This window comes from Vigna unguiculata, chromosome 10 (assembly GCF_004118075.2).
Source record: "Vigna unguiculata cultivar IT97K-499-35 chromosome 10, ASM411807v1, whole genome shotgun sequence".
NCBI lineage: Eukaryota > Viridiplantae > Streptophyta > Magnoliopsida > Fabales > Fabaceae > Vigna > Vigna unguiculata.
This window is the reverse complement of record NC_040288.1, coordinates 39,072,668-39,086,721: the sequence shown is the minus strand read 5'-3', so window position 1 is coordinate 39,086,721 and position 14,054 is coordinate 39,072,668. Positions and strand designations below refer to the sequence as shown.

Sequence of the window (14,054 nt, the reverse complement as noted above, 5' to 3'; positions counted from 1 at the left end):
TCACACAGCCTTTATAACCAGGTGACTTCACAATACTGGTGAAAATTAACTGGTTTAATTTATAAGGGGTGTTTGAGATTTTATTTGGATGAGTTATTTTTCAATGTTTTATTTGAATCAAATATAAAAATAATAAACGATTCAGTTTAATTTGGCTTGGTTCAGATGGATAGGTTTTCTAGATTTTTTTTTTTGTTTGCTTTTATACAACTTTCAAAGCTGTTTATAATTTGACATCTAGTAAGATAAGAAATAATTTCATAATTAATGTCGTTATAATATATCCTTGAAAAAGTTACCACACAATTTAAAGTAGTAAAGTAAAATTTGGCGCATGATGATGATTGTTACAAGCTTCTAATAAAAATATTTGTAGTTATTTATTTAGTCATATAGTAATAATTTCATAATTCATATTTCAGTATGACTAAAATGTGTAACGTATATGAATTTTAAATATCATTGTTATTAAATTCAGTCACAAGTATGTTTTGTCGATATAGTATATTCATGATTTTCTTTTGGTGTTTAAGGGTTAATTTTATTAGATTTTTGGTTGATTTTTATTTTGGCCCTTGTTAAATTATTTTAACTCCTAAAAATATTCATTTTATAGCTTCTATAATGTTCTTTATGTTAAATTAGTGCTCTAAAAAATATTTGACAGGGACTAAAAATAAATTATTTAGTATTGTAAGGATACAAAATGAACATTTTAGGAGAGTCAAAATAAATTAGTAAGAACAAAATCAATTGTTTTTTTTACAGGAATCAAAGTGAAAAAAAATTAAAGACCCAAAAATCTATTTTAAGGACTAAAATTACATATATATATATATATATATATATATATATATATATATATATATATATATATATAAATGTTAAATTATGATATAAATAAATTATTTTAAATATATGATGGACTATGGTTAAGCTGAATTTTGATAAAAACATAAAAAATTGAACTATTTATTTGGTAAACAGATACATTATTTTCTTTATCAGTTTGGTCACTTGTTTTTACAATATTTTATCAATTTAAAACATTTTGGTTCAATGTTAAACAAACAATAAACACCTAGTCACTAATCAAAGTTTTTATTTTTATTATTTATTATTACACATTAAAAATGCAGTTACAAAAATAAAATAATAAATAGAGGTAAAATTAGAAAAAAAAAGGGCATCACAGACAGTAACCAAAAAAGATGTTCCGGGTCGGGTAAAAAAACCCAAATTGTAAAGAGGCAAAACTCCGATCCATGGAGATGGAGGTTGGAGTTTGGTGTTGGCGCATTGCTTAGGTTGAGTTAGGTTAGGGTTTATGAAGCAAAGCTTTGAGTGAATCCAACAATGGCGTCGAACAACGTTCTCAGAAGTGGGGCTTCCTTGTTGAATCGCCTTTCAAAATCGCTTCCTCTTCGTTCCAATACCCCTCAACTTCAATCTCATTTCCTCTCCCCTTCTCTCTCTAGGCTCCCCGCCGCCATTTCTCCCCAAAACGACGTCGAATTTCCCCACAAACAAGGGTTTCTCTACCCCTGTGGCCTCCCCTCTCTTCGCTTCTTCTTACCTCAAGGTACACTTACTCTCACTACACTCTTTATTGCATTTCATTTTCAAGGGAACTTTGTTACTTTCCCCCTATTTTCTTGCAATTGATCGCTCTCTTTCTTCTGTTCCTAATGTAAATTTGATTAATTACACTAATATGAGATGTGACATCGAAGAAAAGATAATGCCCCGGAAGTCAAAAATTAATTTTTAAGATGCACTGTGTTGTGATATATGTTATGATTTTTCTATCCCAAAAATATAATCATGTACCAGCTTTTGCATGAGAAGATGGTGTTTTGTGAAATTTTAAGCATTTGAACTCCTCCCAGGTACTTTTTATTCTGAATTTATGATTATTCTGCAGGGGATGCTCCTTCATCAGATGAACCCATGCTTTTGTTCCCCAAAAGGACGTTTCAACCTAGTCTCATTAAACGAAAGAGGAACCATGGATTCTTTGCTCGGTAAATCACTCATCTTTATGGTTATATGCTCCTTCGTAATGAGAAGAGAAGTAGAAAATGTTACTTGTTAGTGGTTAACCCTTCCTTTTCTTCTACATGATATCAAACTTGGTAAATTTTAGAACTCTTGTGGTGTTTCCATTCTTCAGCTTACTCAACTAGATAATAACTATGCAAAGGCCTAATTTGTGTAGAGAATTTGAAGGAATTAGGCGATCGATTGTTCTTACGCATCATGCTTTCTATTACTTTCTCTTGGTTAGTTGGCTTGTTAGCGTAATAGATAAAAAAAAAATACTCATAAATCTTGAAGCTATGCCTTAGCTTTAAACAGATTGTTTTGTTGAATGTGGCAATGTGCAATTCAGTGACGAAGCTTTCAATGAACAGATTGCCTATCTCTCTAGATTGTTGCTTTGTTTTTGGTAGATAAGTGGGTGTGTCACATTTTAGATTATGGTTGTTTTGTTGAATGTGGCAATATGCAATTGAGTGACAAAGCTTTCAATGAACAGATTGCCTATCTCTCTAGAATGTGGTTGGTGGTAGATAAACGGGTGTGTGTCAAATTTTAGACTATGGCCAGGCAAAGTGGCATGTGAAATGCTTCTTTGTTGGCCCGAAGACCATTGCTTCCTTTTATTGTTTATAGGAGAGAATTAGGTTACTCATGGAATAACTTAGAGCTATTCCATTCAATAATTCTTTTTATATATTAAATTTCAATAATTCAGATGTTTTTAAATAGATTAAGTCTGTTGATTTTTAAAAAAAATTAAACTATTAATTCTTTTGAATAAATTCAATTTAACAGATATTAGTATACGTTTTAAAAATATAAATAAAATTTAGTGTCTATGATCGTTGAAAAGATATCAAAATATTCAACAGTTAGAACGCAATAACAAAGCCTCATACCATTAGGTGAGGAGTGATATATGAATCCCATAATGAAATATTTAGCAGTTTGACTATTGAATTTTAATATTTAATACATAGAAAATGTCATTGAATGGGAACAGTATTTTTACCAAAAGTTACTTTTAGAGTAACTTGATTCATATAAAAGAGATGTCAAATTGGTGCAACTGAAGTCAACTGTCTCACCATTTATTAACCTCTAATTGAACAATATTATATCAAAACTCACCATCGAATTAGAAGTTTCTTTCACATTGATCATATCTACGTACTGGTTATATTATTCTAAAATCATTGATACCTCATTTACATACATTAAAATTGATGTAATGTCTACTTTCTGAATGTACAAAAAATGGAATTTTCTTGTTTTAGTCCTATTTTCACAAAATTCAACAGAAATAATCAACACAAAAATGATTATAACTCGACCATTGCATTTATAAATTCAGTCTACATGAAGTTATTAAAGGTATACAGTTTGTTTAAGATATATCTCATATAAGTGTATATCTATCCATATATTAATGTGTAACTGGTCCTTAATCATGGAGTAAATTTGTGAGGAGCCTGTTTCAGATCCAGTATGAAGATGTCTGGCTAAGTGGATAGAACTGGGGAATTTTATGCATGACTTGTATGCAAATTTGCGTGTGTAATCTCTAAAACAGAGTTGTGCTGTGTTGATGACATATTTTTTGTATTACATGAGCAGGAAAGCGACCAAGGGTGGCAGAAAAGTAATTGCTCGAAGAATAGCCAAGGGCAGGTTTAGGATTACAGCTTAGTATCATTGCATTGACATTGGAGTTAAAGTTTGAACTTAGAAACTTAGTGCACTTCATGGTAAGGCCCAGTGATACAGGGTGAACCTGACATTGTTACGTAAAAGAGCTCCTTTTTTTGGTTGGGGTGTGGGGTTGGAGTTTTATTGAGTATAGTCTGCAATGAACAATTTTTCAGGCAACTGTTGTGCATGGATGTGTTAACATTCTGTTTATTTCTATTTGAAATTCTGGTCGGTAGTTGCAATAATTTGTAACTCTTGTATTAGTTTTATGTGGTGAGCACTGCAGAATAATCTAGTTTTATTTGATGTGAAGAAGCTTGCATTGTGCGCATTTTCTGCTTCCAAAATCCGTTTCGCACAAATGTTAAGGCACTGATAAAGTGGTCATCGAAAAAGATTAAAGGAAATAATGATTTTTTTTATTTTATTTAAAGAGTCTGTTTGGATGAAGGAAAAGAATTAAAGAAAAAGAAAAATGGAAGAAAAGTAATAGTAAGAGTTGACTTCTGAAGATTTCAATAAATGAAAAAAAATATAAGTCTAACTACTTTTTTGTCTTGTTTTATTGTATAAATAGTTAAAGAAAAGAAGAATGTGCATATATAATGACGTAAATTTCTCTCTAATAAAGAATGGAAAAAAGTGAGGAAATCAAGATAGTTTAGTCCTTATCCACGTAAAACGTTTGTGGGAATGCAGCACTTACTTTAGTTTAATTTGGTTTGAATAAAATAACTTTCGCTACCTGGTTTGATAAAATTTTTAATATTTTTAGGAGAAAAAGGTAACAAAAAAGTGAAATTTTTTTTTTTTTACAAATTAAAGATAAACATTTAGAAAAATTATATTAGAAGTTTACAAATTTATTTTGATTTTTGGAAATTTTAATTTAATTTTTTTGTTATTTCTTTCTTTTAGAAAAACTTATAGAAACATTTGCATGAGAGATACTTTGGTCTGTATGAAAAAATATTTGAAAGGTGAATTAGAAAATTGAGATACTGGTGTGCATGTTAGAAATTTGTGTGTTGTGTAATGTTTGAATTGACGTGCATGTGAAGAAAAGTTGAAGAAATGAAATGAATGTGGCCCATAAGAAAGGTTAACTTTGTGCAACTCTTCTTCACAAAGCTCACTCACTTTAAGGTAGCATTGGGTCTGTCAGACGATAACTTTGCCCAAATTTCTATCTGCTTTGTTTTCATTGCACACATCAATCATTGAAACCTAATTATTGGAAGGACCAATGCTTTTCCCTTCTAAGATCATTTTCTTTCCATAAGGTCATTTGATATGAGTATGTGTTACTTAAAATTCGTACAAGATCAATAATATATAAAAGAGAAAAATAAGTGTTGAACCAAATCACTCATAACAAATAGGGTTATAAACTGATTCAACCAGACTCGTATAGGTTGGTTCACCGTAAGTTAAGTTAAAAATATTAGTTTAATTCGACTCATTTTTTGGTGACCAACTTATTTTTTGATGAGTTAAAAATGTTGTAGTTTGATTCACCAATTCATGGTGGGTGAGTCGGATTAGTGGGTTGACTCACACTTCCGAATGTTTTATTTTGTAATTTATTTTATATAATTATTACAATATAATGAAAGTGGTTTGAATCAATTTTTTTTATAATATTAGAATCAAAGTATTCACCTAATTCTTCACTTATTATTAAAAGGATAATAATTGAAAATTAAAATATAACATATATAATTTGGCAAACAAGTAAATTAAACATTTAAATTGTTCAAACATTATAGAACGGTAAGTAAGTACTTAAAAAGGTAAGTAAGTACTTAAAAAGATTAAATTGTTAACCTATATAATTAAAATTAGTAAATAGTTATAACAAAAAACTTATAAAAAATGAAAAAAAATTAATAATGTATTGCATGATAAGTCGAGTCAATCCACTTTCAAATTGGTTCGAATTAGTTTAACCTATGAATTAAGTGAGTTAGGTTCATTTCAATTTACATTTAAAAAAATTAATTTTTTTTAATCCAACTCGGTTCGAACCTATGGTGAATCACCTTAACTTAAAAATTAAAACCCATTTTTATCGTCTCTACCAAAAAAAACTTATTAAGTGGTAAGTGGTATTACATAATTGTACTTAAGTTATTGGCTTAAAAAAAAACTCTAAATGTTATTAAGTAAATGTTTTTATGTTCTTGAATGGAAGGTCGTTTTCATTTTATTAAAATATTTATTTTGTTTTATACTTTGTCTTTAAATTTATAGATAATATTCGAGTCATCACATTTAAAATATTATTTATTTTTGTATTAGATTATTTTTTCATAATTGAGGCAAATATTTAAAAGTTACCCTTTCTATTTATTGTAAGACTATATTGGAATAGAATAATTCTCACCTAAAATTAAATAGTTGAATGGTGACATAACCTTAAAAAAATTTATAATGTAAGAATTTTATAAGGGATTAAAAAGGTACATGAGTTTTAAGTTTGTATGCAATTCTTACAAGCTTGGCATGAGATTGAGGTTTTATGAAAAATTACAATGTTATAGTTAAAGTTTGGAAAATTACTTCCCTCTAAAATTGTGCTCTCAAAATATGAATGTTAATTTTGAAAGAAATTGTTTTTTATACTCAAGACTGAGTTTTATAACCCATTCTTAATTTTAAGATCATCATGTTACATCGTGTTTTAATAAGAATCTTTTGAACAAGTACAATCTTAAATTTTTGAAACATTTATTAAAACTTTTGCATTAGATTAGAGATACTATTTATAACGTATACTTTTTTTTTACTGAGGTTCTTACCCTGAATTAGTTTTGTTGATATGACTAGAATTATCAATTATATTTTGTATCATTAAGAAAAACTATTAAATAACAATTAATGTTAGATATTAACATAATTAGTTATTATATTAACTAAATTATATATCACTTTATAATTAAAAATTATTATTTTCTAAAATAGTTTTTATTATGAATAAAAATTACAAAAATTATAATTTAATTTGATTTTTAACATTAACTATCTATGTTTTAATTATTTATTACTATTGATTCTAAATTAGTCTTTAATTTTAAACTAGAGGCTAATTTACACGTTAATTTCTTAATTGCTAAAATTTTAGTAACTAATATTAAATACTCTAATTCACAGATCAAGTATATTTTTTATTTATATTATAGACTATTTTAAATAATAATATTATTTTTTTTGTAAAACGGTATCTAAATAGTCAATATAATTACTAATTGTTTTGGAACTTAAAATTGATTTCTATTTAATATTTTTCTTGTAATATTTACAAGTTGATGATTTTTATAATATGCACACCCTCCCTCACAGAAGAAGATAAGGTAGTCTTTGTTTGGTTAACATATATAATTCTTAAAAAGTCAATTCACAGTATATTATCCTTGTTTTAGTACCTAATTTTGTGTGATGAATTAAACTTAAATTTAATTTTTAATATGATATTAAAATGTATACTAATAAGATTTGATGTATCCTAATAAAACTAATTTAAAATATATAAGAAGACACGATCTTCACCTTATCTTCTAAAATTTAGATTAGTAAGTGAGAATATGATGAATAAATCTGAGTTAATATTGAGACTCAACATATATTTAATTTGATTCAATTAAAGATTTAATGACCTAATTTGATTTTTGAATTTATAAAAAGTTAAATATGGTTTTCGTCCCTTAACTTTCAGTAAATTTTGGAATCAGTCAATTTCGAAATTTTAGATCAATTTAGTCTTTCATCTTTCGAAATACGTAGATTTAATTATTTTAATCAAATCTTTTTAGGTTTATTTAATGTTTCGTACACATTTTAGAATTGTATTTGAATTATTTATACTTTGACACATTTTTGCTTTAATATTAAGTTAAATATTATTATAAAACACGCTTGAAATGTCAAATAAACTTAACAAAATTGATTAAAAGAACTAAATTCATATATTTCGAAAGATGAAAAACTAAATCGATCCAAAGTTTCAAAGTGAACTAATTCCAAAATTCCTGTGTAAAACCGGACTAATATAGTTAATCAATGACCCAATGGGTTTAACTATTAAATTAACCATCTAATTATAATGAGGGAATCTCAGGCCGTGATGAATGAACATATAGTTATATTATTATGAATTGTGATTAACGTAATCACCCTCTTTCAATTAGTGTGGTCACAGATTCTTGTGAATAATCTACTTTCTTTTACAAAGTAAGAAAGAAAGAAAAAAGGTAGCATAGGAACTGTATATAGATTGGTGTAATTTTGAGAGAACTTTGTTAAAGTATAAAAATAGAGAAGCAGAAAAGGTGACTAACTTTTTCAGTGTTATATATGATAACCATCTTTAACCCAACCAACTACCTCAATTGCTCTTTAATTCTGCATGCATTTTTAATAACTAATCATCACATTCTCATAACTAGGTAACTAAGTACTATATAACATGCAAATCACGTTCCATCAAAATTAATTATTAATTATCTATTGCTATATTTAAATTCCCGCTATGATTGTCTCAAATAATGTAGAAACAACTTGTCATTATTTTCAAAAGTAACATCTCCAAATAAAAAATTATATATATATATATATATATATAGACGGTGTGATAATAAAATTAATAAATAAATGGAAACAAAATCCACACCAATTATTTATTATATAAATAATATGTAAAACAACGAGATATACTAACAAACACCACAAAATTTTTATGTGGAGAAATCTAGAAAATTCAAATATTTGAGACATGGAATAAAATATTTTTTTCAAGCTAGCTTCTATGCACATAATATATGGTTGCTTTCTTTTTCTTCTTCTTCATTCATTTTGTGGTGTTTTTCTCTCACTAGAGGTACTCATAATAGCTTTTGTCTATAAATAATTTTAAATTGTATAATAGGTCGTAAGTTTATAAATAAAAATACTTTTTTTTTCTTAATTAAGTATGTGTGAATCTTATAAGTTGGTGACCCATCTGACAATACATAGATTAAATATGTTTTTAGTGCCTTAATTATCATTCGAAATACTAAATTTTGTCTCTGTCACAAGTTTTGAATAATTTTTATCTTCAAACTTTATATTGTTTGTATGTAAACTAGATGACATTAAAAATTTAATGATATTACAAACGATATTATCATGTGTGTGTCTATATTAGCTCGTGAACACATACATAACAACACTTTGATTGGTTACATGGATCACATCCTAAATCATATTTTAAAGTATACATTACATTAATTAAATTATTGCAAGGTTTTGTTAAATTAGTACAATTATAGGTTAAAGTTTAAGTAAATAGTATCAAATTGGTGCATGTAATTTTAATGATGTTCATATGTCAACACTACTGGTTCATTTCACTAACATTTTTAGTCGATAAAAGAATACTAACCTTTCACACTTAAATTTCTTATACCTGAATAAAAATATTTATACATTTTTCACACAATTTCGACTTGAGGCTTTAACGTTATAATAAAGCTTAGTTAAAATAAATATAAAAAAAAGGGTTAAATATGCTTTTGATCCCTCAAATTTTAATAAATTTTGGAATTAGTCTCTGTTTGAAACTTTATACCAATTTAGTCATTCATCTTTAGAAATGCATGAATTTAATCATTCTTACCAAATTTTGTTAAGTTTATTTGACATTTTAAACACATTTTACAATAATATTTGAGTTAATATTGAAGTGAAAATGTGTAAAACAGTGTAAACAATTCAAATACTATCATGAAATGCACTTGAAACGTGAGATAAACGTAATAAAACTTGGTTAAAAGTATTACATTCACACACTTTTAAAAATAAAAGACTAAATTATTCAAAAATTTTAAAAAATAATTAATTTCAAATTTCATTAAAACTTAAGAAATAAAAACATATTTAATCTTAAAACAAAACTTTATTATTAGCATCAAGTTTGAACTTTATAAAATTGGTTTTGGAGTATTTATCGCGAATTTTGATCCATTTGTTTTTTTCGATTTGTCCACCATGCGCTGAAGAACCTTCTCGCGATGTTCAATATTTGTCAAAGTTGAACCTTCTTAGAAGCAACTTTTAATTTTTCCTGCGGAAAAAAGCAAGTTTACGTCATCATTTTTGTAGCTTACTACGATTTGGATTCTTGCACTTGGAGTTTTGTCGCAACACGTATATATTTTGGGTTCAAAGTCACACATCATTTTTTGGAAATAATTAAAAAATAGAAATTACTAAAAAAATAATTTTAATTTAAATATATCCAACGTAATAAAACCAAACAAACACACACTTACTTTATCCATTGAATCCATTAATGATTAGAAAACTCACTATAAATAAAACAAATCCATTTTCCCCAAACATAGAGTAGAATGGACCATAGCATTCCCTAATATGTAAAATATGAAAATATATACCCATGATGATGCCAAAATAAAGTTTCTGTATTCAAGTCTTTATTTAGTGTATAGTATTATCAATCTCGAAAAATCTTAACAAATTAACAAAAAGTTAAACAAAAAGTTAAATATGTTTGTAATTTCTAAATTTGGAACAAGAATTCGCTTTTATCCTAAATTTTATTATTGTAGTTTTGTTTTCAAACTTTAAAAAATAAATTAATATATCCTTTAATTTTTTTACTTAAATATTGTAATTTTTTTTCAAAATTCTCAATGTAAAGAAATTATTATAATATTACTTAAATAGGTAAAGTATTGTTTAAGAAACACGATTTCACACTAGTAAAAATAATAAAGTCGTATTCCAAAAATAAGATTTATACTTTTATATAGATTTTATATAGAAGAGTTTTATTTTATTTTATATTTTATATATATATATATATATATATGTAATTTTAACTTATAGAAATATTAATTTTAGTATACGGTTTATTTTATTCCTTATTTCTTATATGTTTTAAAGTTTATAATTTTAAACTGTTTCTTAATATATAGTTGATGGTTTTTAAAAATTTTCTTATATTTTCATAAATTTTTATACAATCATACATTATATATATATTTTTTATTTTGAGATATTTGTTAATTTTAAATTAATAAAATATAAATATTTTTTGTTATTTCTAATGAATATATTTTGAAATTTTTAGAGAAGTTTTTTATTAAAAATTATTTATTTAAATAATAATAATCGGAAATTAAAATTTATATTATTTAAATTAATATATTAAAACTAAAAATACATATATTTTTTTGTTAAAAAAATAAATTTTGAAAACAGTTAAAAATAAAAGTATCTAAAAATTAAAAATTAAAAAATATTTTCAAATAAAATTAAAAAAGAAACATAAAAAATTTGAAAGACAAAATAAAAAACATTATTTTTAATTATTTAATTAAATTATTAACAAATGTTTGAAAGTAGAAAATCTATAAAAAAAATATCCGTACAAAATTTTAAGAAAACAATTTTTCTTTTGAAAAATCTATTGAGAAAATAGTTTAAGATTACAACATACGTTTATAAAAAAAAATTTGAAAGAACATAAAACTATAAACTATATATAAGAGAAAATACACCATAAAATATAAAAATAAGAATTGCATATACGTTCGGATAAAATAGTATATAAAATAAAACTATATCTTTTGAACTATTTACAACAATTTAACAACCTTAAATCTAATTAAAAAATATATAATACACATCGAGATAAAAGAATTTCTCTTTATTTATAAAATTCCTAAGTAAAACATATCAAAATTTGAATTCAGAGACCGAACTAATTCTAATTTCAAAATTTCAAAGTTAAAAACATATTTTACTCGTCAACAAAAAGCTGTACAAAATGCTCGTGTTTGGTCTATTAAGAAAATCGTTAACATTGTGCTTTAAAAGTTAAGTTGTGATGACCCTATAAAGTAAAATGTAGTAGGAGTGACAGTATATACTGGAATCCTACATAGGACACTTTGTCCTAGATCGAGTTGACCATGATGTGTACGTTTTTTTTTTTTTGTCATTGTTCGACAACGCCATCCATTAATTAATGTAATGTTGTTACACACAGAAAGAGATAGAGTGAGAAGAAGCAAAGGAACAATTAATGAGTTAAAAGTACAGAACTAGCTCTTCATTTTCAATTTTTAATATGTAGCTCTAGCTGCCTTCAATAATTCATATATAGAAAGTATGGTGACAAATATGTGAAAGAACCTAGACACATTTATGGAACTTCTGCAACCATTCATCAATGGAAGTGTCCCTGAACTAGCAAGGTTCAGGTTTATCAATAAGAGAAGATCTACACTTTTTTGAGAAAAAGTTCAAGAAAAATAATTGAGTTCATTGATCATCAAAGAGATTCCCTAATTATTTAATTAAATGTACTATATATAGATAAAATTAAATTTATATCTATAAATAGTACCAACGTTCAAGGCTCCCATCCTGAGGGAATAATAGGGTTTGGGACTTTTTGGGTGCTTGAAACTGATGACGATGAAGTTGTTGAAGATGGCAACAATGACATGAACGCATCAATGTACTCTAACTGGTTCACTGCCACAGCTAGATCTTGTGGATAACACTGAAATTTTGTTGTAGCCTCGTGTTGTTCTTGTGGATAATTGCTGCTGCAAACATAATCCTCAATGTTCTCACTCGTTATTGGCACAAGGGGTTCGGGCTCTTCTACCAACTGGTATTCGTGTTCCTGCAATGCTGTTGGGTTGATGAATTTGTCAAGAACAGTGTCACTTTTGGTGATTTGATTGGAACATGGTAGTGCTGTTTCTGCTACTGCTGCTGGATTCTGAATATGAAGGAAATTGGCATTGTAAGTGTTGAAAGCTAACTTCATATCATTGCTGTTATGATCAAAAAATGGGGATGGTGTGGGGGGAAGGTAGAACTGGTCTGTGTAATGGTGGAAGTTTAAGATGAGATTAGGGTTTGCAGAAAAAGGGAAGAAAGTTTCCATGGAAGCAATGTTGGTGGTGCTGGGGGTGTGAAAATCAGAAAATGTGGCTAAAGGAGGAATAATAGCATCATGAGAAAGGAGTTTCTTCTTTATGCTTGAATTCCAAAAGTTTTTCACCTCATTATCTGTTCTTCCAGGTAGGTGCTTCGCTATCTGAGCCCACCTGTACCCGAAAAGTGCACTCTTGTTGAGAAAAAAAAAAGTAGATAATAAAGCACCCTTTTGACAATAATGTTTGTTCATGATATGCACACAAAGAAGAAAAGTAAAAGAAAGAAGAAGAAGAAAAAAAAAAAGGAGCATGTGATTGATTAACAATGGTTAAACCTGTTCCCTAAAATGCTGTGGAGTTCAATAATGAGAGCTGCTTCTTGAGGAGAGAAGCTTCCACGTTTCAAATCAGGTCTCAGATAATTTATCCATCTTAATCTGCAACTCTTCCCACACCTTTGCAGGCCTAATACACATCACCAAACAAAAGCAAAGAAACTCAAAATTTCAAGACAGAAAACACATCAATGGTAACATTTTATACTCACTCAATAATATATATATATACACACACCTGCAAGTTTTGGAACAGAACTCCAGCAACCATGTCCGTAAGTTGTGATGTAGTTGATGAGTTTTTCATCTTCTTCGGGTGACCAGAGCCCTCTTTTGACCTTCTGTTTGTTGCAGCAAGAGTGGTGTCCCATTTTTTCTTTGAGGCCTCAAATCAAAGTACTAATAATACATGAGCAACAGAAGGAGATTTTTGTGTTGTTTTTGAAAAAGAAGAGATTGAGGATAAAGGAAGTCTCTAGAATTTAGGTTTTAGAGAAAGTGATTGCATTGAATTTAATTATATATGATGAGAGTAGTGGTGCATGTGAAGATAGTTAGCAGAGAAAATTAAGAATATGATGCAGAAGCAGCCCAGAAGAAGCAGAAGCAGAAGTGGGTGAATTCTGAGATGGTGATTTTAGTGAAGAAGGTGTGTAAGATGGTTGCAGAATAGCTAAAAGCTGCTATGTCACCCTGCAGAAGTTGTAGGTCTTATAAAGGATGCTTCATTGCTCACTGTGTTATTGGCTGTACACGTGTAACACATGCAGGTGGTAGGACCCTATGTGTTGCCTGGTCCCACATCGATACATTATACATAAATATATATATATATATATATATATATATGATGTTTTGTTCACAAAGCATATTACTTTGTTTTAAACGTGTGATATTAGACTACACTCATCATAATTATTCATTAATACTTCTGATAAATACTTGCCACCAAGATAAAAATAATTTAACATGTACATATTGAAAGCTTTCAAATCTATTGTATTGTTCTTCCTCAATTCCTGTGACA

At 27.3% G+C, this 14,054-nt stretch overlaps 2 protein-coding genes across 2 annotated transcripts; one reads left to right on the top strand and one right to left on the bottom strand.

Moving 5' to 3' along the window:
- Positions 1-1,266: 1,266 nt before the first annotated feature.
- On the top strand, positions 1,267-4,047 carry LOC114166168. The gene is made up of 3 exons (XM_028050847.1): positions 1,267-1,582; positions 1,925-2,024; positions 3,661-4,047. Exons 1-3 carry the CDS (start codon positions 1,357-1,359, stop codon positions 3,731-3,733), a joined length of 399 nt encoding a protein of 132 aa, XP_027906648.1. The 5' UTR covers positions 1,267-1,356; the 3' UTR covers positions 3,734-4,047.
- Positions 4,048-11,878: 7,831 nt separating this feature from the next.
- LOC114167509 (transcription factor MYB26) lies at positions 11,879-13,689 on the bottom strand. The gene is made up of 3 exons (XM_028052607.1): positions 13,266-13,689; positions 13,028-13,157; positions 11,879-12,863 (listed from the first exon to the last, which is right to left on the bottom strand). Exons 1-3 carry the CDS (start codon positions 13,396-13,398, stop codon positions 12,155-12,157), a joined length of 972 nt encoding a protein of 323 aa, XP_027908408.1. The 5' UTR covers positions 13,399-13,689; the 3' UTR covers positions 11,879-12,154.
- Positions 13,690-14,054: the final 365 nt, after the last annotated feature.

What these genes read in the sequence shown, in the direction of transcription:
- LOC114166168 (XM_028050847.1), top strand. Translation starts at nt 1,357, where the DNA reads ATGGCGTCGAACAACGTTCTCAGAAGTGGGGCTTCCTTGTTGAATCGC. An exon ending in TCGCTTCTTCTTACCTCAAG is followed by an intron (nt 1,583 to 1,924) that starts GTACACTTACTC and finishes ATTATTCTGCAG; the next exon opens with GGGATGCTCCTTCATCAGAT. An exon ending in AACCATGGATTCTTTGCTCG is followed by an intron (nt 2,025 to 3,660) that starts GTAAATCACTCA and finishes TTACATGAGCAG; the next exon opens with GAAAGCGACCAAGGGTGGCA.
- LOC114167509 (XM_028052607.1), bottom strand. Translation starts at nt 13,398, where the DNA reads ATGGGACACCACTCTTGCTGCAACAAACAGAAGGTCAAAAGAGGGCTC. An exon ending in TTCTGTTCCAAAACTTGCAG is followed by an intron (nt 13,158 to 13,265) that starts GTGTGTGTATAT and finishes GATGTGTATTAG; the next exon opens with GCCTGCAAAGGTGTGGGAAG. An exon ending in CACAGCATTTTAGGGAACAG is followed by an intron (nt 12,864 to 13,027) that starts GTTTAACCATTG and finishes TTTCGGGTACAG; the next exon opens with GTGGGCTCAGATAGCGAAGC.